This window comes from Chelonia mydas, chromosome 5, assembly GCF_015237465.2.
Source record: "Chelonia mydas isolate rCheMyd1 chromosome 5, rCheMyd1.pri.v2, whole genome shotgun sequence".
NCBI classification, from domain to species: Eukaryota; Metazoa; Chordata; order Testudines; family Cheloniidae; genus Chelonia; species Chelonia mydas.
The window spans coordinates 95,140,890-95,167,154 of NC_051245.2; the positions used below are offsets into that span (position 1 = coordinate 95,140,890).

The 26,265-nt window shown below is 39.4% G+C and overlaps 1 protein-coding gene across 1 annotated transcript; it reads right to left on the minus strand.

Moving 5' to 3' along the window:
• Positions 1-1,930: 1,930 nt before the first annotated feature.
• ANXA1 (annexin A1) lies at positions 1,931-21,723 on the minus strand. Its single transcript, XM_007065554.4, has 13 exons — positions 21,584-21,723; positions 19,090-19,169; positions 16,013-16,106; positions 14,836-14,930; positions 12,588-12,701; positions 11,374-11,464; positions 10,452-10,531; positions 9,387-9,443; positions 7,828-7,921; positions 6,860-6,955; positions 5,410-5,468; positions 4,318-4,440; positions 1,931-2,325 (listed from the first exon to the last, which is right to left on the minus strand). Exons 2-13 carry the CDS (start codon positions 19,153-19,155, stop codon positions 2,269-2,271), a joined length of 1,026 nt encoding a protein of 341 aa, XP_007065616.2. The 5' UTR covers positions 19,156-19,169; positions 21,584-21,723; the 3' UTR covers positions 1,931-2,268.
• Positions 21,724-26,265: the final 4,542 nt, after the last annotated feature.

Here is a 26,265-nt window from a genome sequence, read left to right on the forward strand (position 1 = left end):
ATATGGCGGTTAGTTATGTTCAGGCTGATCTGTAGTTGATTTTACACATAGTTTAGTTATAGTGTTGCTAGTCTGTTTGATTTTTATCTTTAGCTATGGTGATACTGGTTTACATTGTGCTTTAATTTTATAGATGTCGTTCGACCCTGTTAGTGCTGGGATTTGCCTGGTTTCTATATTAGTTCCCTTGCAGTCACAATGTTCAGGTGGTGATGCTTTGCGGACAGAATCAGTAAAGCTATGATTATACAGTGGTGAGATATATTAATGGAAACCAGAGTGGATTCCCTGTGGACATACCAAAATAACCAAAAAGGGGCCATGAACCTGTCTTAACCTGCTACCTATGGATTTTCTCAGGTCCAGAATTGGGGTTCCCCAAAGCGGGTGAAAGCCACCTTTGTCCCCACCTTCAATGCCACAGTCAGTGCAGCTTGACCAGACTGGAGGATCCAGTCGTAGTAGTTTATTCCTCCATTGTTTTTGGAAGGCCCCAAATCCCTTATCTTTCTGGTATCTCAGTAGGGCCTTGCAGGCTTGGTCCCTAAGGAAAAAAAACCACAGAGAGCATCATGCGCCTCACCACCACTGTGTTTACGGAAGGGAAAGCTCTGACTTCCAGAGGCTATTACCTAAATGACTTCCAGCAGTCCCAAAGGCTCCTTTCTGCGGCACACAGTGTCTCACTGAATATTTGCTTCTTGAGCATGAATTGTCTATAAACTACTAAGGCCAGTTTCATCAAACGTTTTCATACTGACAAATATCTAAAGTACGGTCAAATCTTTCCTGTACAACCAGTCATGCTAAGCCACTGGTAGACTTGAGGGCCTCTAGGTGTAAAGCAAGACCTGCACTGAGAGTATACATTGGGGATGGTGAGGAGAGAAGCTATCAAGCCCACCAATGACAACTTTGGATTTATTATTTAGAGTGTAAAGCCCAGATCCTCAAAGGTATTTAGGTGGCTACCTCCCATTGATTTGCATGTGTTAGGCATGTAAATACCTTTGTGGATCTAGGACTATATATTTCTTATGTTTGTAGCATACCTAACACAATGGGCCTAAGCATTACTACAATACAAATAATAATAATAAATAAAATATTTCACCACTGAAGAGTTATACGAGTGTAAAACTGGTTTAACACAGTGAAGCATCAAGCCGTTCATGGGGTTTTTTGTGTTCAGCCTTGAGGTTCTACTATATGTAACTCAGAGTTATGAACACCTCGGGAATGGAGGTTCGTAACTCTGAAATGTTCGTAACTCTGAACAAAACATAATGGTTGTTCTTTCAAAAGTTTACAACTGAATGTTGACTTAATACAGCTTTGAAACGTTACTGTGCAGAAGACAAATGCTGCTTTCCCTTTTTTCTTTTCTTTTTTTTTCAGCAGTTTACATTTAACACAGTACTGTGCTGTTTGCTTTTTTTGTTTTATTTTATTTTATTTTATTTTTGGTCTCTGCTGCTGCCTGATTGTATACGTCTGGTTCCAAATGAGGTGTGTGGTTGACTAGTCAGTTCGTAACTCTGGTGTTCATAACTCCGAGGTTCTACTGTACTTGTTTATATGTGAAAACTTTGCTCAGGGCACAATTTTATGTTTGTTCTGAATTTTGAAAAAGAATCTGAATAGCATTCCCCATGCACACCATTGGTGACAGCAAGACAGAAGCAGCATTAGTTTTCATGATGCTGATATCTTTCATTAAAAAAAAAAATACACTGCATTGCTAGTTAATCTTGTGTTCTGCTTTTGAGACTCATTTATATAATCCCATTCAGTTCTGTTTTATCTAAGTTGTGAATTTGATTGTGCTGCTGGAATTTTTCTCCTTGTTTTAAATTCTCGTTCATTTGCATATGCTATATGGAACAACAGCAGGCGTAAAATGTAGAGAAGCCATAAAGGACATATTAGATCTCTTCACAGGTTAATTTTATTTGTAAAGTTACACTTGCCTAGCTCAGAGAAAAACTGTACCTTGTATATGCTTAATCTTTTTAAAGTAAATAGAACCTTTAAGTATACTCTTTGGTTTTGGATAAATAGAAAAAAGGGATTAATAATGTCACACAGAATAGTAATATCAAAATACATTTTCCAGGCTACAAATTTTCCAGATAGTACATGTCTGGACCACACTCCAAACCAGAGATCCATCTCTGTTTAAAGCCATGTTATATTTTGTAAACAGCTGAGACGAAGGGAATGATAACCTCGGTAACAAGGCTGGAACGCATCAGAACATCATGAAGCTTAGTTGTCACCACATAAAGCCACCAGAATGGTTTCATAGTCTCCTTTGGTTTCATCCTGTCAATTTAAGAACACTAAAATTATTATTACAGTTCTGACTAAAGATTCCCACTAAGATCAAGACCCCATTGTGCTGGACACTGGATATACACCTTCTAAGAGAGACAGTTCTTTTCCCAAACTAAGGCCGCACATGATTAACTCAATGAACTTTGTATGGTTCCACTAAGATAATGGGACTACTCAGAGTACATAAAACTAAACACATGAGAAAGTCTTCAGGATCACAGCATACGCAGACAAGATAGACAATGGTGGGAACCAGAAAGGATTCATTTTATAGATGGGACACTGAAGCACAAAGACATTAGGTGATTTGCCTAAGTTGATACAGTAGGTCTGTGGCAGAGCTGAGAATATCCTGAGTCCCGATCGAGTGGCTTAACTTCCCTACAATGGGTGAAATGGAAAATCTTCCTTTATCAGTTAACATGAATGTTTAAACTATAATTAACCCATATTAAGATTGGGCTATTCCTAACTTGTGTTAAGATAGGGTTCTTTTGAAATAATTTTAGATGTCATGATATTTAATTGCTCACAGAATTCAACAATTTGGAGTATGATTTCCATAAGCAGCTAATTTATTAAGCTCCATGTTTTCTCAAGTGTGACTAGGCTTTGCCTGATTCAGATAGCATGTACTATCTTGCCTGATTCAGATAGCATGTGTATCAGATTCAATGTTCTAATGCAGTCATGTAATTTTGCATCAAGATGGGATACAGTGTGATATCATGTGAGAGAAAGAATCATTTATAGATATGTATTAAGAATACTAGTAAATTGCACCACTGTACTATCTCCAGGATTTTATCTGTGAAATGGCAGATACTGGCAAAGATTAATGTTAGTGTTTTAGTCCGTGTACTGTACGTTTCCTCTACAATCACTGTGTTTGTTACTGTGAGTATTCAGTAGCTCTCAGAAAGCTATTTGGCAGTGGTACATTTAAATCAGTGAGCTACTAGGAGATGGTTTAAATTTTCCATAAGTGCATTCTTGTTTTGCCTTTAAAAAAAGTAAGCCTAAAGGCAGAGAGACAGATCTGTAGTTGGCGTAAGCTGGCATTACTTAGTGATTTACACGAGCTAAGGGTCTCACCCTCTGAGTTCTGCTGAGGATGCCTTACTGCTCTGGGAAAGCAGCTTTTTTCAATGCTATATTAATTTGTCCTATTTAGAGGTATATATATTTTTTTAATTTCAGTAGTTGAATTAAAGAGACAAGGTGGGTGAGGTAATATCTGTTGTTGGACCAACTTCTGTTGGAGAGAGAAACAAGCTTTCTCGCCACACAAATCTCTTCTTCAGGTCAGAACTCTGTGGCCAGAAAGCTTGTCCCTCTCACCAGCAGAAATTGGTTCAATAAAAGTTGTTACTTCACCCAGCTTGTCTCTCTAATATCCTGGGACCAACACCGCTTCAACTATATGGCATGCAGCAGTAGAATTGGTAATGGAAAAGTGCCAGATGGGCAGCTCTGAAGACCAGAGCCCTCTGTCTATCCCCAGGATCCTTACAGCAAGGACAGGGGCAGTGTAAGCATTCCTACCGTGCCCTCCCACTGTGTCTCATGTGGAACGACAGCAAAGGAGGAGAGAGTAGTTCAGTCTCTATGTTCACTCGAAAAGAACAGGAGGACTTGTGGCACCTTAAAGACTAACCCATTTATTTGCGCATAAGCTTTCGTGAGCTACAGCTCACTTCATCGGATGCGCCACCTGGCTGAAACTGCCAAAGAGTGCTGCATATCGCCATGTGCGATGGCTTTGGTGACTCATGCTGACCCACCAGGAAAGGACTCAGCCCAACCACCATTTTCACTGATGAAACATCAGCTAGTAACGATTTTTCAGCCCTGCCTGAATTAAAATTGGTGACCTAAAGGGTCGCTATCAAGCCCATTACCAGCCTCCTGAGCCAGCCAATTACAATAACATTTTACATTCAGTAGTTGGTATAGCTTCAGCTGAAAGGAAAAACATACCAAGATGGCCTGGCAGAGAGGTGTGCCATACAGCTTATTATAATAGCCCTTGATCTCATTCATGTCAACCTCAGAACGTGAAACCATGATTCTGTTCAGTGTTTTGTGGCGTGTCCCAGAGCCCTGTTAAAAATAAATCATGATTACCTAGGCATACAAAGCATTATTCTTAAATCACGGTGGTACGTGTTTGTTTTGACAACCTGTATGATTTTTCACATCAAAAGCAATTCCATGTTAAACAATGGGGGGCAAATGGACTGTTGCAACATAAATCAAAAATAGCTGTGGATTCATCTGACCACCCCCATCTGAATGAGCATGGGGCTAAGGCCCCAGAACCTGCACTGCTTCTGATGCCTTCAGATCCTCCCCTTTCAGCCCCCTGACAGTGTGGAGATATGCTTGGTAAGGCTCCTTTGCTTTCTGCTGGCCCTGGACTGCCCCTTAAAGCGAGGGTTCTCTAGAGAAGCAGATTTCCCTCTGGTGTGTGGAGGTACAAGTGAAATCTGACTTGTTTTCAACGTCAGGGAAAGCACAGGTTCTTTATTTATATTAAATAAAAACATGAGGTGTCTTGTCATCTTGATACAATTGGGTTTACATTATGCATAGCTCCTATTAATGCTAATGGGAGTTATGTGAGTAAACTCCTAACCACGGGGATGGGGAAACATCATCATTAGAGTGGCCCTTATGGTCTCATGTGATCTCCAAACTTCTACAGTGACGAGGCCTTATAAGTTACTAGATAGATACAGCTTCCATTGGCATGCTCTTAAAGGTCATTCCGGGTGTAGAGACATTATCAGTTCTAGTAGTATTCCCCATTTTATATACCGTTAATATCACTGAAACCAAATTAACTTTTTAACTGTGTCCATTGTAGATAGGTAGATGCAGATGAGTTCCTATAGAGATAAAACCCTGAGCCCCTTATACCAGACAGGAAAGTGTATGGAAACTCACTGAATTCTTTTCCCTCTGGCTTCCTCCTGAGGGGCTTTTCATGGCAGGATGCTCTGGCCCAGTTTGTCATCTTATATTAAAAGGTTCTCCCTCCCCAAACAAAAGTTTTTCAGCATACTCTACCTTCATTGCCAAGTTGAGCTTTTCTGCAAAGAAAGCTGGTTTGCTTGTGGCACATTTCACTGCAATGAAACAACGTGACAGAGTTAAATATGACTCATAAGTAAAGCACACATGCAAAGTGGGGGAAGGGTACTGTAGTCAGTGCTGAGTTGGGATTTGCCAGCATGAGGTTAAGAAATATGCTCCAGTTCTCAGGTGGCAAAGTGAAGCAGTTTGCTCACTGCATAATGTTTCTAAACTGGAATAAATTAACTATACCAACCATATGCCTAATATCATGATGTATTTTAGAGGGTGCTGTTGGTACTTTTCCATTTTTTGTGTGTGCCCAAATTAACCTAGCAAAGGAATAAAGCTAATTGGTGTGTTATGTTTGCACCAAACACTCAGAGCTGGGTTGGGAGTACAGTAATAATATATTTCACACTTATGGAGCACTTTGCATCCATAGGACTCAATGTCTCCTGGAGCTCTCTGGTGCACAAGCGACATACCCACTTCATCACACCATAGAGAGAATGCAACTCTTCTGTATCACTGGCCAGATCCACTCCGGCTGGTGTGTGTGGAGAGAACATGGTTCTGCTTCATCCCTCCCTCCTTTGAAGTGGGCCCAGGAGATGTTAGAAAGGAGATAGCCTTGTCTATCAGCAATTTGCCCAAGTCACCCAAAGAATAAGTGGCAAAGTCAGAAAAAGAATCCAGGTCTCCTGACTCCCAGTCCCATGTTCAGTCCACTGAGGTGTGATGTTTTAAGTCAGGATTGGTCAGCCACAGGGCAGTCCCCAGTATTGTAGCTCCACCCAGGCTCCCATCATTTGTACTGTTCGTGGTGAATAGAAAGTTTAAAGGGCATAATAACAGACATGTGACAATAAACATCTGCCTTGAGTCTTTACAAAGATATTCTCCTGAGCAGTGCCTTAGGCGGATGATTTGTAATATTTTATCAAAATGCAAAGTAAATCAGTGTGGAGAATAAAAACTCTACAGCCCTGATTTGTATTTACACTGGAGCAACTTTATACCACTCTGGAAGAATAAAGAGCCTTAAAGTGAGTTTAAATTACTTTTATGCTTGCTCTTTGGGCCTTTTACACAGCCAGAGGTATAAAGCAACTTTAGTACAAATGAGAATCAGAGTCGATAGGTGGATTTCAATAAAAACATCTGTTTATGAAATGTGTATTTTCACACATTAATTTATATTTTTTATTTATTTGAAATAACTCCTGTTTACTCCATTTTTTTCCAGTTGAACTTTCCAAAGTGTCAGATACCAAACTGTCATGTACGGTAGCCGTGCTAGTTTTTAATGAAACACAATAGGAGAGCAGGATCCTTTCCCATTGGGCAATGAAAAATAGTTTACTTCTGACTTTCATATAGTTAATATGGAAAGAAGCACAGCTGAGAAGCAGTGAGTTACTTGGCAAGGGGGATTACATACCAATCGTTGTCAGGCAGTTCTCAATGTCGCCTTTCAGTTCCAGGTCCAGTGCCTTGTTCATGTCATGTTGGCTAAATTTGGTATATTTCTGAAAGACTAGACATGGATATCAAGCTTAGTGAAAACTGGGAAAATACCATGTTCTTGCTCTCTTTATTTTGTTAACGTTAGACAGTTCTCTGATGTCCACCATATGGAATAGACAGTTAGCTAACAGTTTGAGGATGTCATCAGATCAGCAAGAGATATACAGTGTAGGAAATAAGCTACAATTTGAAAAGCTTGCAGCAGTTTTGAGTTTCCAACTTCTGACACAGGAATTAATGTACCAGATCACATGATGGAAAGTGTAGTTATGTACCAGGCCCATTTAGCCCAATAGCCTGTCTCTGACAGTGGTTAGTATCAGATACTTCAGAGGAAATGACAAGAAACCCCATAATAGTTAATTATGTGATAACCTGCTCATATGTCTTCCTAACCTCAGTCAGTTAGTGCATTGGATTGTTCCCTGAAGCACAAACAGTCCTCCAAAAAGCAAGTTAAGACAGATACACGTCTACTGCATTTACTTTAGAAGATCCTCATAATGGGATGCAGTTCAACCCATAGTGTGAAATGTCCACTTTATGCACCAGTTATTGTATACCAGCATCCAAAATGTGTGTATTGGGAATATATTTCATAAGTGTAACTTATTTCAAGCCTTTGATGAAATAACCTTCTCATGTGCATGTTTCTGTTCATTGGATTATACAGTATCTGTTTACACTGATATAGCTCCTGACTTTAGAAATTGGGGCCCAGTCCAATGTCTTTTAAAGTCAATGGAAAGACTGTTTGATTTCAAGTGAGCACTGGTTCACATCCTAAGTTGTTTCAATACTTCTGACACATGTTACTCAGATATACGAGAGGTGCATTTTTAAAATACAGTTCCCGGAGGCCGAAAGCTTCATTCAACCTACCCCTTCGAAGATGTGGGAAGCTTCTCGTAGTAAGGATGGTAATGAATACATTGACATCTGTTCCTTTTTTTTTCTCTCCTGCTTCATATAAGGCCTATTGTAAAGCACAGAAGTTTGTATATTATCCTTACAATGAGACGACCTGGAATACTGTACATCTAATGCTGTCACCCTCAGCCAAACAGAGGCCTTTGCACCACTGTCTTCATCAAGGACTAAGGACATTCCATACATAATATAGAATGCCTCACATTCCACAAACTTGTCCAGAGGATTATTATTCTTAGTTTTTCCCACTGTTACTGCATTCTTGGCTAAAGTCATAATAGTTTCACAGGCCACTAGACACCTGTGCTTGGCATTTCCAAACATTTGTTAACAGGACTGTTCCTGAGAGAAGTATGCTGCTGTCAATGTGGAAAATACAGGATTGACTGGCTTTCTATTGCTGGACCCAAATATGGAATAAACTCAGTTAAGAATTCCACAGAAATGTAATATGGGAAAGCTACACACCAGATCTTCCTTTTCTTTCCATCAGGGCCATTAATGGAAAACCAGAAAAACCAGACTCATCCTCTTCCTTTTCCCCAGCTCTCAGGCATCCTCCACCCACAATAATCACCTGTGGGAGAGGACCCCTTTATCATGGCTAAATCCATCCAGCAAAGGAACTGGCAATAGTACTCCCTTTAGAGCCCAACAACGATGCACTTAAATAGACCTATAGAGATTCTACTGAGTGCTGTAATGTACCCCTTCCATTGTAAAGGATGAATGTGCTGTCCTCTCAGACATGCATATGTGTGTGTTTGAAAGCAAACACATGCTAGGAAACTGAACTCACATACTAGGAAACTGAACTCACATACTACAGGACTGAGCTTTACAATGAGGCCAACCAGCTGGCCTTTATATCAATTTTGAAGCTTTGAATTAAAGTAGTGATGACGTGATTTTACCTACAGGCATAAAAGCTCAGGATAGACTGCTATTTCAGTGTTGTTGGCCAGGGTGTTTGCCCATAATAAAAAATCACACTAATCTAGAAGCTGTACGATGGGAAATTTTTGTGGTATTTAAACTTTCATAAAAAAGATTCTAAAATCTAAAGTAACGACATACTAATAAGTATCAAGGAATCTTGAAAAGCCTATGATTACAAAGCTAAAGCTATAGCTAAAAAGGGGAGTGCTACCAAGTTTCCTTTGGCTAGGATGGTGCAGGTGGTTCTTCTCACCCATGTACGCTTCTTTCCCCTGTCAGAAATTGGTAGATATATTGGTTTTTATATATGGAAGGAAGAGGTCATGGGTAACTTATCAGTCACACTACAGACCTCTACTTGCTCATATTCTAACAGCATTCTCCAAGAAAAGAGACTCAGTCAATCCCTAAACTAATAAAAGATCTTGGGTGGGGTAGGGAGGACACCAGTATAGCAGATTATATAATGTCCTCAGCTAGAGAGATTGTGCTTGTTATAATCTATGCTGAGCATGGAAATAAAACAGACAAGAGAACACATTTCTCAAATAGAGTGCAGAGCCTTTTCTTACCCTGGCATCACTGTCAGCAAGCTCTTCATTCACACAGCCATCTTCATTTCGGTCACCCTAAAAAATTTCATTATCTCATGTTACCATTTTGTTTATATAACCCTGGAATGAATGTCATTTCCCATTACGCCATTTTAGCATGAAGTTTGAGAGCACTAAGGTGAAGTTCCAATGGGTAAGTCGATTGCTCTAAGAATGAAATCAAACCATATGCAAACCAATCAGGTTTCCTTTGTTTAGGGCCAGATTTGAGTAGTGCCTTACTTCTCGAATAATCATAGGAACTTCACTGAGACTACTTATGAAGTAAGGTACTATTCACCATAAAATAAGGGGTGTCAGAATCTAACCATTAGGTAAAAATTCAGACACTTAACTCATTTTAAGATAGACTTAATAATTTTCATTCTGATCAAGAATTTTATCTCATGATGATATTTTAAATTTCAATTCTTCATTTTGCGGGGGAAATTTCACACAGATTGTGACTTCAGATCCCTGAATCATGGAGTCTGATACCTGTTGACTTTACAGACAGATTTTATATATCATGCCCACTACTGTTTTATTTAATCTGCTTTTAAATATCTGCATATAGGGCAATTTGTCCACCTTCCACACATTCTGCTTTTATCCAGCTATATTACTATTAAGAAATATTTCCTAATATCTAGTTGAAATTTTCCTATTTCTTGGCATTGTTGTTTAACTTGCCATCTTCTGAGATTAAATAATTTCTATCACTTCTATTATTACCTTCAAAATACTTATAAACTCTGATCATGTGAAAAAGTTTAAAAGCAAACAGAGGCCAGTAAAAATCAGGATTTTTCTTGTAACTTCTAGTTGGATGAAAACATTATTCTAAATATCAACTTGTTTAAAGAGAAATTTCGCTTCACATAGTAAGATTTCTTTTGGGGTTTTTTTCAATACAGAGTAAAAAGCAATAAACAAGTCCCCCATGGTTTCTCTGGCTGATGCACATATGTCATCTAACTCAACCAAGACTATTAACTCCTTCTTAAAAATAAAGTTTATTGAAAGTATTTGAACATGGCATACCTTGACTAGAGCAAGCAAAGCCTTTTGGAAGTCTCCAGATGTATCTGCGGCAATGTCTTTTACAAGATCTCTCTTAAGCTCTACAATAAAACAATAAGAAAAAAATCCCATGATAATTTAAAGAATTATTTCATCTCATTTATAGAAATATTCCCTCCAGTTCCAAATCTCCTACTTACATATGTGTTTTTATCAATATTGGAATTAGTCATTTTGATTTGGGTCCCATTGTTACCTTTGTCTTTGAATAATTTTTATGTGCTCTCTAGTTTGTTTACTAATAAATTGAGATGAACTGTGAAGTCTGGATTCTGATCCAAATATCTAACCTTGGGAATAGACTCATAGACTTTAAGGTCAGAAGGGACCATTATGATCATCTAGTCTGACCTCCTGCACAACGCAGGCCACAGAATCCTGTAATAATCCACCCACTCCTGTAATAAACCCCTAACCTATGTCTCAAATCATGGTTTAGAGACTTCAAGGTGCAGAGAATCCTCCAGCAAGTGACCCAGGCCCCACGCTGCAGAGGAAGGCGAAAAACCCCCAGGGCCTCTGCCAGTCTGCCCTGGAGGAAAATTCCTTCCCAATCCCAAATATGGCGATCAGCTAAACCCTGAGCATGTGGGCAAGACATAGAAGGGGTAAGATGCTTTAGGTCCATCTCTTTTTATAAATTCCTTGAGTCACATTTTCCATAAGGAGTCTGATTTACATGGGAAGAAGCAGGGGACAGTAAGGTCTCTCCTGCTGCTTTGGAGTGAAACTTTTAATGCCAGGAATGGAATTTCTCAGATGCATTGGCCATGGATGCTTCAAAATCACCAACACTAGGGAGAGAAACAGCTTGACCAAACATGTCTTTATTCCTTCCCCAATGATATGTTCTGTTCATGTAATTTTACAACCTATGAATTACCTTCCCTGTAGACTCTGTTGATTTCTCTGATTTCCCTGTTGTTTCTTGAAGCCAGAATCTCAATTAAGGTATCTTCATCTGTTCCAAACCCCTGTTGGAAAATGGTTGAGCAAATTTTGTCTGACCTTATATATCTAGGGAAACACAACATCTAGAAGCACAGAACCACATGTGATAACTATAAAATCAATGTTCTTGATTACAGAAGCATAAGTTTTTGGAAGATTATTTCATCTGGGAGCCCATATACAGTGAGCCAAGCCTTCCAGTAAATCAGAAACAATAATCATTTCACACCACCCTATAAATTATTTTTAATATAGTTCCTCTTTATCATACTTAATGCTACTAATGTCTGAGACAGGTATTACAAAGACTGAGCAGCTTATAGGTAGGGCTTGCTCTGAGAAAACTGGGTGGAAGGAAATACAATTCCTTTTTTAAAAAAAATAGTAGTTTAATAAATGCTACAGGGAAATAACAAAAATGAAAGAGCACCATTTGTTCAACCCCTATCAAGGGCTGCATTTGCCAACTGAACTTTAGTTTATGGATTATATTTCCATATGTCTAGTGTTAAATACGTTTTCTCCATCAGAGTTTTTACTTGGCCTGACTATAACTTTAGCTTTGAAGAATTAGTCCATTCTGCTGCTTTGTGGTGGTGTTATATTTTTTAAAAGGTAAGGAGGGGTCCATTTGTGCTCCTTCTGATTCACCAGGGGCAATTCAGAAAGCTTTTTTTCTATGTGGAATTTTTCTAGTTTAGTCTACAAAATGAACTGTTCAAGAACCAAATACTGTATTCAAGATGACTGTACACATTGAACTGATGCAAGTAAAATCAGATGTTAACAAACTTGATGAAATAATTATAGTCATGAAGCAAACAAAAGGAAATTATTTAGCAGGTGCAAATCGATAACTTGGCTTTATTGCACCAGGGTATTAAATAGTCCAGTTTTCAGAGGGTGAAATTAGAACTATACGTGCTCATACTTTTAACTGATTGGCACTTGCAAGCTATGGATGCATCTTCACAAACTTTTAAATAAATAATACAGATGCTACTCTTGTCTGACACTTTGAATTTATTGGTGTTCTTATTTGGCACTGCAACCAATTTTAGAATCTGAATATAACTGCAGAATATAAGCAAGGATAGCTGCAGAGTTTTTTAAGTTGGGAGTTGTGCTGAAATTTTACTGTCATACCTTCATAGCCGCCCTGAGCTCCTCAGCATCAAACTGGGCTGGAGTTTTCAACAGAGCCAAGACGACATCTTCAAGCTGACTTTTGAGGGCTTTTTTCAAAGCTTCTTCCAGAGGCTACAAGGAAGGATAAACAATTGTAAGCTGGCAAGCTTTAAAAACCCACAGTTCAGAAGCACCCAGAAAATGACTGAGTAATCCTATTCCACCTCCCATGAGCACCTTAGGAAAAATTCACCTTCCATTTTTGAGAATCATGTTTTAAGCTTGGGGTACTTTGTCTGCTTTTTATTCATGTTGATGATTCTTTAACTAGCTATTACAAAGTGTTCAGAAGTGCTCTTTCTCCTGCATACTGCACTGAAGACAAAATAAAACCAAAGCAAACTTTTTAGTTCTTACAAGAAGCTAATATTGTTATTGTTATCATGACTTGCTTACAAGTGCATTTGGGTGGGTGGGGGGCTTTTGTGTTTGCCTGGTTAGGGATAAAGAAGTTGGAAACTACCCTATTAAAATGTAGATTTTTCCAACAAGCTCAGTACTGGCAAGTGACATGAGAAATATTGTAAATTTAGGATTAGTAGTGGATCTTCACATATCCTATATACCAATGCTTCCTAACTTAAATGCAGTTCTTGACATTTCAGTGTGTGCAAAAATTATAGCCCTATGCCCACCCCAAAAACAAGCCTCTAATTATTGCTTTAAGAATCTGTCACCTCTTTATTGATACACCAAGCAGGGGTACTCTGTTCTGCAAGTTAGGACCTCCTAAATCAATGGGGTTCTACGGGAGCACTAGATTCAGTAGTTAATATCTGCTGAATTCTGCTTAGTTTCTGATACTCCACCAGTCACTAGAGTACATAGGTCCCTAGAGAATATGCTTTTAGCATTTTAAAAATCTTTCATGTTGTCGAAATTGAAAATTAAATTTTAGTTTTAAAAAGGGGTGAGATGGATCCTGACAACTTAAAGTACCAGGCTCTTTGTGACTTTGAAACTGAGTTTTAACGTAGGCCTTAATAAAATAAGAAAACTGCAAAACTGGGGCTTCCTCTCCGGGACGGGGTAAGGCTATGTAAACCACAGTGAGGTTTGCTGAACAGGAAGACAGGAAACCTAGACCAAAAAGAGGCACTTTATTAGAACTGTTTTCTTAAAGGTTCCCTGCAAGCCACTTCAGGGTGAGTAACTTGATTGCTGGTTTCTTTGTGACTTAGCAGGGGAGGTAAAGGCTCAGTAATTTAGGTATGTTGATTGTTTAAATAATATTTCAGTTTACAATAAAGTTATGGGCTAGAGTGGAGAGTTTGTTGTAGGGAGGTGCAGAGCTACCCCTTCTCAAGGAGATACAATGATCCCCAAACTCCCCTGAGCACAGGGGGCAGTAAGGGTGCAGTCTGTAACATCCACTAAGATGGAGCAGCCTGTGCACCAGACCCACTCAATGGGCTAGTGTAGCAGTGAGGCAGGGCCATGATCCTGCCTCTTCCTTGCCCCTTTTGGAATGATACCCCTATCCTGAGCACACATGGAGAGATTTCCCCTGGTTCTCTAAGCACAGATATTGTGATTGGAATTGGCCCTTATGTAGGGTTGCCAGTTTTTCTTGGACATATTCCTGGAGGTTTCATCACATGCCATAATCTTTAATTAAATATTAATCTTTAATTCCTGGCAACTCCAGGACAATCCTCAAGAGTTGGCAACCCTACCCTTATACAAGATGCACAAGGTTTCTTGCATCCTTCCCCCTGTATACCTGCACAAGGGTTAGCCACAGTCCTGCCCTTTATATTTGCTTTTCTATATACTATTAGATTGGCAATTCATACAGATACCCACGATAACAAGTAAACACATCAGCTCTTCTCATGCTATGTTGGAGCATAATCCTACAAAGTACTAAATGCCTCCAAAGTATTAGTGAGAGCTCTCAACTCCCAATGGCTCTCAATGAGTCCATTGGGACTTTAAGGTGCTGGATGATTTTCAGGATTAGAGCCTGGAACTTTACCTCAGGATGATGATGGCCATTAAGATCAATAGCGTTTGCGCATCTGAGCCTGCAATGTAATTTCAGTACAACCTCATCATTCCCAGCCACAGCCTTCAGCGACTACATAGAGAAGATTCCTTCTAATATTATGTTTTGGGAAGCTAAAACTGCATGGACTGGTAGGACTAGCTGCAAATATTGAAAAACTCAAGCTGCATATTAACGGCAGCCTTGTTGTTACTGTACCTTTCCTTTAGACTGCTGGTATGCAGCTTTGATTTGCTGGCGTTGTCCATTGGTTCTTTTAGTCAAGATATCAATGATGGTCGCTTCATCCACACCTGAAAGTGATGGAAAACAAATCTTTTTAATGACAGGTTTCAGAGTAGCAGCCGTGTTAGTCTGTATTCGCAAAAAGAAAAGGAGTACTTGTGGCACCTTAGAGACTAACACATTTATTTGAGCATAAACTTTCGTGAGCTACAGCTCACTTCATCGGATGCAGTGAGCTGTAGCTCACAAAAGCTTATGCTCAAATAAATTTGTTAGTCTCTAAGGTGCCACAAGTACTCCTTTTCTTTTTGCGAAATCTTTTAAAATCATTTTCATAATCCTTCCATTTTGCTTGCCTGTCTCTCTAAGTTATGTAATCAAATCATGATTTGTACATTATATTCTCTGAAATTTGTCTTGTTTACACTGCTAGACACATTTACATTTATCCAAGGAGAAAATGTAGTAATTAATTTACTAAGTTGTGATTATAGCCAAGAAAGCAGATAAATAGGTTCCTTAAAGGTTGCTGAAATCCGTGCTTGCTATGGTGTCATATACAAGGTCACTGAAATGTTCTGAGCGAAGTACCCACACTAGGCCATAGCTAAATAGAATAAATACTATTAGCTATCATGCTCATGTTTAACTTCAGTAAGTCTAATGGAAAAAGATGTCATATTCTGGGCAAAGCGCCCAATGTGAAATTCATTAAAGACAAAAGAGTAATTGAAACAGCACATAGCACAGTATCAGCAAATTCACGTCTTCTTAATCTTGGGGACATTTTATGGGAATCAAATCAAAATCATTAACTTGGCATGTAATAAAATTCTCCTTCAGTTCTCTAAAGATTAAATTTATAATATTGTTACCCTTTGTGCAATAAATGCAAAAACTGTTAATGCAGCGTTACAGTCTGAAATTGAAGCACAAAGTTAAGAAATCAGAACATTCAGGTTTTTCCCATGTGACACATTCAGAATTCAGTAGTTTTGATAACTCGCTAGTCTTTTAGATACGTGTGAGTTTTCTCTGCTGAATGCTGTTACCTCTGGTTCTGTCATTTTATTTAAGGTTATTCATTCTTAACTTCCCTGGGGAAAAATCCTAATTCTGTAACTGTGTGTCATATTTTTAGTCTTCTTACCCTTAACAGTTATAGCTTTGTCCAATGCGGCAACATCAGATGATGGATTGAAGTTAGGGTAGGTATGAACTGCGGATCCACCCTTTGAATTTTTCTAAAAGAAACAGAATTTGGTCATTTCACAGAGACTGATTTTTATGCCAAGAAGATGCTCATGTGAGTTTCCTAATTGGGAAAACTGTACTCTCTGTGCCATTATCAACGAAGGAAATGTAACCCCATTATTAAAGAAGGGAAAGAGTAGCACACAAGGCTATTTAGCTATATAGTTACCAGCCCTACTACTGACTTGCTGTGTGACCTTGGGCAAGTCACGTAGGATCTGTTTCTGGTCCAACAACACCAGTGCACCAGGAGCAACTCCACTGAAGTCAGTGTGTTGCCACCAGTGTAAGAGCATACTTAATCATTCTATGCCTTATTTTACCCGCAGGTGAAATGAGATTAATAGTTTCTTAGCTCACAGAGGTGTTGTGAAGCTTTATTAATTAATGTGTAAAATGTTTTGAAATCCTAGGATGAAATAAAATATGTAAGTGCAAACTATTGGTATTCAAATCTGTTTGGGTGTGAGGTATGATAGCACACTATACAACTACATCAGACGGGTCAAATGCTAACATCTGAACTTTCATAGAATAAATCATCTGTTCTCTGTGTCTTCAGTCTTATCTCCTGCCTTTTTTCTCTTTACTGGGTATGTTTTAAAGAACTTTAGAAGTGAATGATTAAGGAAGAAGATACAAGAAACAAGGTGTGCTTGCACTGGATACATTGTGATGCATAGGGCAAAATGAACTACTTAATATACTTGAAGTGCTGATAGCTCACTAAGCAACCGTGTGATGGCCTACTTCCATAATTTTATCATTGTGTGTGTTTATTAACATACACATGTATTTTGGCAAAGCTAGACTAGGGAGAGTCACATGTACTTAATACTATTAAATGTGCACCAGGATCATTGTTGGTAGGTGTGGCACATTAAGAGGAGGCACTGCCTACTTCAGTGCCCCAAGGTCTCAGACATGCCCTATGATTTAATTTTTACTTTGGCTGCCATGGCGAATCTTTTGAACCAAAGCAACTGCTCATGAAAAGAATTCCAGGCTGTAATGGTGCCACTGGGGCTGCCATGCTGATGAAAAGGGAGTCTGGCCAGAAGGCTGCTGTGCTCAGGCAGTCCCTGGATAGAAAAGCTGCCGGACTGGGGTGCCACAAAATGGTGCAAAGCCACCTCAGTCCACCATCTGCCCTGAGCACAACTCAGCCAGCACAGAGGAGCCGGACCAGAACTCCCAACTTCACACTATTACAATCTTTCCTTGGTTCCTTGGTTCCTCTCCTATTTCATCAAGGAATGTTACATTCTCCATATACTGTGACTTCTTACTGGTGTGTATCACTGACATCCATTTACCCATTGCCCTAATCAGCTTGGTCATCTTGAAGGTTCTCAACATCCTCCTTGGTGTATCAACAATGTATCATATCTCTGTATCATCAGAATTTTTTTAAATGATGTAGCCCTTTTCCGTTTTGCAAATCCTTCCGGTATCATTGATGAGTCTAGGACCCAGTACTCATTTTCTGAGATCCCATTTGTTATAATATTCAGTGACCCTTCCCACCCTAATCATTTTTATCCAAATCATACCATATCTGCATGAGAACAAAGAACTTATTTTGATTGAATCAGTTCTTCCTTCACATTACTAGTCTCAGACTCTTGGCTTCCTATGTTTGTTTGTTTTATTTGTTTTTTTAAATTTTCATGGCACTAGGAGTCCCTGTGTCCTCTTTAAATGTCATTCCATCCTGATAGTCTTAGGTGTCCATATTCCCTTGTGTGGCAGATGGACTCATTTTAGCTTTGCTTTTTATAGTATCAATGGCTGGTGTCAGGGTTCCCTCCCCACTCTGAACTCTAGGGTACAGATGTGGGGACCCACATGAAAGACCCCCTACGCTTATTTCTACCAGCTTAGGGTAAAACTTCCCCAAGGCACAAACTCTTTGCCCTTGGAGGGTACGCTGCCACCACCAAGTGATTTAACAAAGAATCAGGGAAAGGACCACTTGGAGTTCCTATTCCCCCAAAATATCCCCCCAAGCCCTTACACCCCTTTTCCTGGGGAGGCTTGAGAATAATATCCTAACCAATTGGTTACAAAGTGATCACAGACCCAAACCCCTGGGTCTTAGGACAATAGAGAAATCAGTCAGGCTCTTAAAAGAAACAGAACTTTATTAGAAAGAAAAACGGTAAAAGAAGCACCTCTGTAAAATTAGAAGGGAAGCTAATCTTACAGGGCAATCAGATTTAAAACACAGAGGATTTCCCTCTGGGCAAAAACTTTAAAGTTACAAAAAGAAAACCAGGAATACACCTTCCTCTCAGCACAGAGAAAATCACAAGCCAAAACAAAAGTAAACTAACGCATTTCCTTGCTAGTACTTACTAATTCTAATGGAGTTGGATTGCTTGCTTTCTTGATCTGTGTCCGGCAAGCACACAGAACAGACAGACAAAAGCCTTTCCCCCACCCCCCAGATTTGAAAGTATCTTGTCCCCTTATTGGTCCTTTTGGTCAGGTGCCAGCCAGGTTACCTGAGCTCCTTAACCCTTTACAGGTAAAAGGATATTGTGCCTCTGGCCAGAAGGGATTTTATAGTACTGGATGCAGGAAGGTTGTTACCCTTCCCCTTATATTTATGACAGCTGGCTACACAGAACGACATTTCATTACAGTAACTGAAATGGTTGGCCCAAACGGGTGATGGATACAAACTGGTAACTAGATGTTACTGTGTGTAAATAAGAATAATATCTGTTATCTGATACTGGACTTGCCATCATAGACATATGCTAGTTGTACCTAGTGTAAAATCCTGGCCCCAATGAAGTTAACGAGAATGTTTTCATTGTCTTCAATAAGGAATGATTTCATCCCTTAAGTATATAACAAAATACAGATTGATTCCAACATTTTGGCAATCTGTGCTGATGTTTTTAACTGTGTTTCTAAAGTCATTTGTATATGAAAGTTATGCTCTTGGGAGGTTGCCGTACTTACAATGCACTCCTGCTCCTCATTGTCCATAAACCAGGCCTGCTTCAGAAATGCTTGCACCATCGACATATTGACCCAAGTTTCTAGAGGGTGAAAATGAAATACTAGAAAACAAAATTTGGTTTTGATCACCTTCATCCTCATGGCATCCCAAAGGACTTTGTAAGCAAGAGGCCCAATCCTGGAGTTGCTATGCTCCTGTTGACTACAGTGGGAGGCTGAGTAATGCGTGCGAATTCAGACACAATGAGTTGAGAGTGAATGTGTGAGGTATATGTGGCAGCCCTTATGGCATTCAGCAATTGCTCACATGGAGCCTTAGCTATTGGAACATGTTTTGGAAGCAGAGGGGTTCCGACTAGTGTTCCAACTAGTCTGGCATCCTGTTTCCAATATTGGTCAGTATCAGCAGTTTCAAAGGAAAGAGAAAGAAACCCACAGAAAAATTTCTTCCTTGACCCTCCCGCCCATTAGTTAGAAGTTGGCTTTGAGGGTTTGTAGCCTTTCAAAAGTTACTTTTCTTCTTCATATCCATATAAACCTCTAATTCTTTTATGAATTCTGCTAAGCTGGTCTAGAGGTTGTGATGCAGGTAAGGAGAGGCCAGTCAGAGCACAGCTCTGCTCTGCAAATTTTCAGCCAGTGTAAGGTCCGTTCAGGACCATAGGTAGTTGCTATAAACCCCTAGGCTGCTCTAATTTCCACCGAGGCTGAGTAGATATGGTATGAGATTCAGGTAGCCATAACTGATTCCCTCCCTCCTATGTCAACCAGATCTTGGTGCAGGAGAAAGTCTAGTCCCTCATTTCCCTTTTCCATACAGACATTTTGGCAAAAAAATCCATCCATTTTCTTCTAGTAAACTATTCACGGGATTTTCTTTATTCTACAAGGTAAACAGCACTCTGGCAGCGTTAAATACCTTACTTTGGTTTGTTCAGTTGATTCAGAGGGTTAAGAAATAAATGAGTCTATGTGATGAAATTCCTTATCACCCAGTTTAAACAAAGTATATTGATTGGAGCAACATGATAGTTTACTTTAAGTGATAATAAAAGATTGCAAGAGTGCAGGAAGACACTTCCAGGGTCTCTGAGCACACTCCTGAGAGTGAAAAGCCTAATTTAGCAGAAGAAGTGGGCTAGAGAGGAACAGCAGCAAGAGGATTTGAATTTGCTATCAAGAGAAAATGGAGAAGCTGGCTGGACTCTTGCCAGGATCACTAAGGAGAGGTACCTTCTCCTAAACTTCCCTCCACTCCCAACCTCAGGGTGGGGCACCATCTAGAAATGACCACGATGGAAAGGGAGAAAAAGTGGCCAAGCTGCAGGTACCATGGTGGGGGGGAGACATTTCTTCCTGCTTCTAATAAGTACTTGAAAAGTTATTTGGCTGATTATCAGAAGTCTGGCAAGAATTTGTCCCACTATCCAAAAGCTGAATCTCTGTAGTAATATTAAACAGCAGCCAAATACTTTTTAATTTTTGTCTTTGGAAACAAAACAAGAGATTGAATTTGATCTTACATTGTTTTTTACACTCCATTGACTTCAGTGGGATTACTTGTGATTTACACTGCTGTAAGATTGGAATCAGGCCAAACCTTTGCATACCACATTTCATATGGGGGTTTGCCTCTCCAGGAACTATATTAGATGGATCAGCATGATGGGTTTTATAGCACACTAAGTTGGTCTTGAAAGAAAGTCTATTAACGTTGTTGAACCCCATTAGCAAAAAGTTTTGATAGTGTAGACATCAGAAGTGTTTGTGTACCTATTGTCCATGCCTCTTGTATGTTCCTGCCAGCACCCAAGAAACAGTGCTTCACTCTTATATGTATCAAAAGCTTGAAAAGCCTGTCCTTGGGACACAAAAAAACTACAGAGAGGAGAGAAACAGCCTCACCCATGGAGAAAAAATTAATGGAAAGTCTGAGCAGACCAAGAACCAGATTCTGCAGCACTTACTCATACTAAGTTGCTCTTACATGAGTGTTTAATTATAAAAGCAGATTGTTTTCTTGGCTTCCTCATTAAGACTATCACTAAGGTTTCTTTTTCACTTATTGCTGGAGTTTGTGAAACAATGAATACTGTTTTTAAGCAGCTAACTATTGTCAAAGTAAAAGCCGTTTTAAAAAATCATTTCCATATAAGGTATGAGTTTCCTGTTATTCATAGTTTTGCTGTAAAAATAGCTTTCCATGGTAACCCATTAAAAAACAAAAACCAGGTAATTCCAAGCAAATGTGCTTTCCAATCCTTAATATTTATGCAAGATTTCTTGTGTACCTCAAGTAAAGAAAAATTGTGACAGTTCCCACCCCTGAATATAAATGCAATACTTTAAGAAATGACTGCACCCATCTGTGCCTGTGCCAACCAACACCATCTACAGAAAACTGCACAAAATCATTTGGTGAATGTACTGTAGTACATATTTATTAAAGTTTGCTAAATCAACACAGACCCACAAAGAACTAAAAAATGCATACCTTTTGCTTCACACAGCTAAAAAAGTGTTACTTCTCTGGAAGCTGCAGCCTAGAAGAGGAAAGCCTAAGGCTTGTGATTTTTATAAAGCCGTTGGGTGACCACACCTAGCAACCAGAAAATATTTCTACAACTCCAATGATTGGCTGATGTTTGTTTGAAGGCTAAATATGGGCTCTGTCCAAAACACACACATACACACACACACAAATGCCATGCAAAACCATTCACTGGAGTTAACTAAGAGCAGATTTCAGAGTGAAAGAAAGAATGACGGAAATGTCTGGATACTGTCATTTTTTTTTTTTTTTAACACTTCTGGGGTCAGATCCTCTGCTGGTGTAAACTGGGTGAGGTTCATTGAAGTCAATAGATTTGAAACCAGTGTGAGATAAAAATAAAGCTCAGTGCTGAATAAAATCTTAATCTTTTCACATTTTGACACATCCGAGTATACAGCTAAAAAATCAAGACAGAAAGCAGCAGCACTTTAGCCTGAGGAGTCTGACTAGCAGGGAGTCTGAGAAAGGGATAAGAACAGCAGATTTCTTCCGTGCGAACTGGTGGCCGTCAGCCTTGCCTTCACTGGGGTTGATCTTAGAGCAGAAATGGGTCAGTATCCATAGATGATTTTTTCCATCTCACACCTTATTAGGTGCAAAAGTGATGATATTGGCCATGGTCATTTTAGAGAACCAAGATGTGAAAACAGACAAGTTTAATGGACGTGCCATAAGTGGTATTTTTAAACAAACAAATGGGCCTGAGCTGCAACGTTCAGATTTAGCTCTGGACTTCAAAGTGTGAGGGATTTGGTTCTGCACACAGACAGAGGAACCAGCTACAGTGGATAGGCAATTGGTGTGCTGTGCCTCCTGCCTATCCTGCTGACCTGTAGTGTCTCATGTTCTTATGATCCCCTGGCAGTCTGTATCCACCTGTTTCTTGTTTTATATTTATTTATAAGCTCTTTGGAGGCAGGAACCATCTTTTTACTTCTGCGTTTCCAAGGCACCTAACCCAAGGGAGTCTTGGTTCATGACTGGGACTCCTATACCCTACTGCAATATAAATAATTGATAATAATGCAATTGAAATGAAATAATGCAATTGAAATGCAATTGAAATCCATGTACAAGTTTGGCTTTTGACCTCAGATCCTTCTCACAGATTTGCCAGAGTTTGAATGTTTTCGGATTTGGGTGTGTTCTGTTTTGGGCTCCATCTTTAGTAAGAAAGTACATGAATGATGGAAGGGTAGGGATTTTGTTCCGAGAGAACCCACAGTGATTCAGTGTTTTTATAAGGCACTAGCAAAACATTCCCTAACAGCAAGTCAATCAAGAGAGAAATAGACATAAGCCAAATACTTTATGCAATGCAATTAATGCAATGTAATTACATTTAAAACAGAAGCTACAAAAGCTAATATGGAAAGTTCAGATTATCCCTGTTGTTTATTTCTTTTTTAAGAATGAAAGAATAAGTTTCTGCTTTCCATCTGGATTGGAGGCTTTGAACCACAAAGGTGAACAGTTAGTACAATTAGGTTGTATTCTCATAAAACAGGCCAATTTCAGTGTAGGACCCACATCCATGCATCATGCATATGAGATATAAAAATATAGACTGTTGGTTAGAGTGAAGTGCAGTTTTCTTCTGAATGAGACCCACTGAAGCATGATTAGCTTTGGCGCTAGAGGTGGCAAGACAGATCTGGAGAGGCTTGGTGAAGGCGTTACCCTTCAGAAAGGAGCAAAGATTTTCTGAATAAATCAACAGGGATATATTTGCTAAAACAAGAGTTACACTGTGATGTAGGATTAAGGAATCAAAGATTCGTAGTCACTGAAAATGTCATTGAGACCATTCTCCTGCCAGTGAATGACTGTCCCATTTCTACTGTCTAGAGTTTTATCCTTTATATTTGTTAATGTCTCAAGATTCAAAGCAGCAACCCTATTTTGTAGCAAACATCTTCTCTACCCCAATATTCACTGACTTTGGTTTAGTCAGTTTTTCTACTCCTCTTTCCCCTCTATTTCATCATGCCGCTGAAAAGCCAGGAGAGCAAGATTTCAGAGCTTCTGAAAGAAACACGTTCAAAATCGAAAACAAAGAAAGAAAATGTGACCACCCATAGAGGAATCACACACACACACAATGTGCAGGTCCAGGTAAAAAAACGGAATGAAATCCCAACATTCTGGTTTCAGCAACAACAGTAGGTGCTGAGCTCTCTATGGGTCTTTCTGAAGTTAATACTGCAACATTTGAGACCCTCTCTACTTAGTCTATTATATTGGTGGAGGAAAAAACATTTCCATTTGGAAATTTTTGCTGCTGTATCTCAGAGGCTTGAAACATCCTGAGCTATATGTGTCATTATAACTAAGGACAAAACTGTCAATGGCCTTTTTGTGGCTGTGCACTTGGAAGGGGAAGGGGAAGGGACTAAAAAGCCACTCCTCAACTTATAGGGCCTGTGTAAGGGCCAGCCAGAACCGCAGTTCCAGTGCTCAGGGAAGTACAGAGGCTGCTACCAAGTTCCTCCCATTGAGGAGCAACTCACTCAAAAGAAGGCAAAAAATGAAGATGTCACAGATTACAATACCGCAATGCATCAAGAATGCTCCTGCGGCAGCAATGCAAGTTAATTAATGCAACAATTTAGTATTTAGGTTACAGTAGGACCCAGCAGTCTCAATCATGACTGGAGTCCCCTTAGGCTAGCTGCAGTACGGTCCCTCCCCAAGAGATCTCAAACATTGTACCAGTGGCTACTCTTTGGTATCGGAATACAAAAAAGGCCTACCCTTAGGAGTAAATTCTGCTAGTTCTTCATGGCAGGACCCATGGATGGAGGTTTCAGTGAATTTCTTCCCAGTATACATACTGACTTCCTGCAGCAGCGGGCACTACAGGGAACACAACATTTCTGAAGCAGAAATAAAGTCTGCTGCTGAATGCCCTGGAGCTTCCATCTGCATTATGTAGGCAGAAGGGCTTGGGGAAATTCCACTCACCCCATTTAGCACTGCTTCCTTTCTAGGAGTCCCATTTCTCAGGAGGGAGAGGGGGGAGCAGAACTGAATCCTCAGTACCAAAATCACTTAGCACCAGCTTAGACGCAAATTAGTATAATTTTAAATGTTGTGTATTTGGTTGTATGCCAATATTATCTGTGAGATTAGTGTGTGTATTAGATGAGGATAAAAATTACAAGAGAGGGAGAACATTTGTGTTTCTCCCTCTCTGACTTGTACCATGGCAATAATGCCTCATTCTGTATATTGCAACTTATAAACAATCCTAGAAAAGGAGCCTTTGCACATGTTATAACATCTTCATTCTGGAAAAGAGTGATGATACTGTTAACCAACCAACAAGTAATCTGTAAGACAAATTATTGCATTTTTTCATGGCCGTGCTGACTGTACAGTTCAGCTTTGTGATGGTGACTCACTACTCCAGTTTCAGGAAGACCGATGAGTCAGACAGCTCCACCCACAAAAAAACAGTAATTGCAAACAGCTACTGAGAGAAAAGCCCAGCATAATGCCACTGTTTTGATTTCAGTACTTTCTGCAAATAGGAACACAAGGTGATGGGACATTATAGTAAAAAAGAGGAATAAATGCTGGATGGAAAAGTGAAAAGCTCATGAAATTATTGACAGAGCAAAAGCAAAATAGTAGTCTTGGTAAAATGCCTGTATATGCCTCATCAAATACTCCCAAACTATTAGTTCCTGTTCTTACAGCCCTGTAGTAAAAATCATAAAATGTCAGCAATAAACAGAGTCTCTGGGCCTATTCCATTTTATTCCTGGCTTATTTCAATAATACAGAATAAAGTGGTCTGGGAACACAGACAATACACATAGATTTTCAGCTTTTGAAAATGACTCTAATTGCCATGATAATTAATATACAATGAAAGCATTCCTCGAGAGGCTGGAAAACAGACGTTTTAGCCATAAACTGAAACCTGAAAATAAAAACATTAGTCCCACGTTACAGGATCCAACTGACTTTCACACACAGTAATTAAATCAGCAATAGATAGCCCCTTTAATTTGGTAGCTTCGTAACATGCATAATCATTTCTGTGGGACTAGAGTGCAGGGGAGAAAGAGTGAGAATTCCAGAGAGATGAGGAGGAAAATGCCTTGTCTTTCTACCTTTGTTATTCTGGAGTGGAAAAGTGGTGTTATCCCAGGTTTGCGAGTGGAATAACTGCCCCTTACTCATCTGTCTACACTACAACATTAATTAACACTAATCCTCATGATTCACTTAATTGCATTCAATATATACCGTACCTTAGATTTCTAAGAATATGAAGGTGTTCTCTAAGTCTTGTGGTAAGCCACAATTTGGCCATTGAGGATCACACAAAATGCTAGTGAAATTTCATGTATTAAAAGGAATAAATAATTAATAATAATTAGCTAAAATCACCCATTTCCATAACAATATGGGCTATGACATGATTGACAATCATCATCTTAGAAACTAGAGGTAAAATCCTGGCCCAGTTTAAATCAGTGGGATTGTGATGGGTGTGTATACCACACATGCCCTGAAAGAGTTAATGTGGGCCTGATAGGCCGGTTAACATACCTGGCAGCACTGTAATGAAGCCCAGCTAGGGAGGGGCTGATTATAAAGGCAGGAAATTT

Bases quoted from the DNA above. Each gene is read 5' to 3' on its own strand.
- ANXA1 (XM_007065554.4), bottom strand. From the start codon at position 19,155: ATGTCGATGGTGCAAGCATTTCTGAAGCAGGCCTGGTTTATGGACAAT. The intron at 10,532-11,373 runs GTAATTCATAGG...GTTTTATTGTAG, and splicing joins CAACAGAGTCTACAGGGAAG to AGCTTAAGAGAGATCTTGTA. The intron at 2,326-4,317 runs GTATGTTTTTCC...TTAAATTGACAG, and splicing joins CTCTCTGCCAGGCCATCTTG to GATGAAACCAAAGGAGACTA.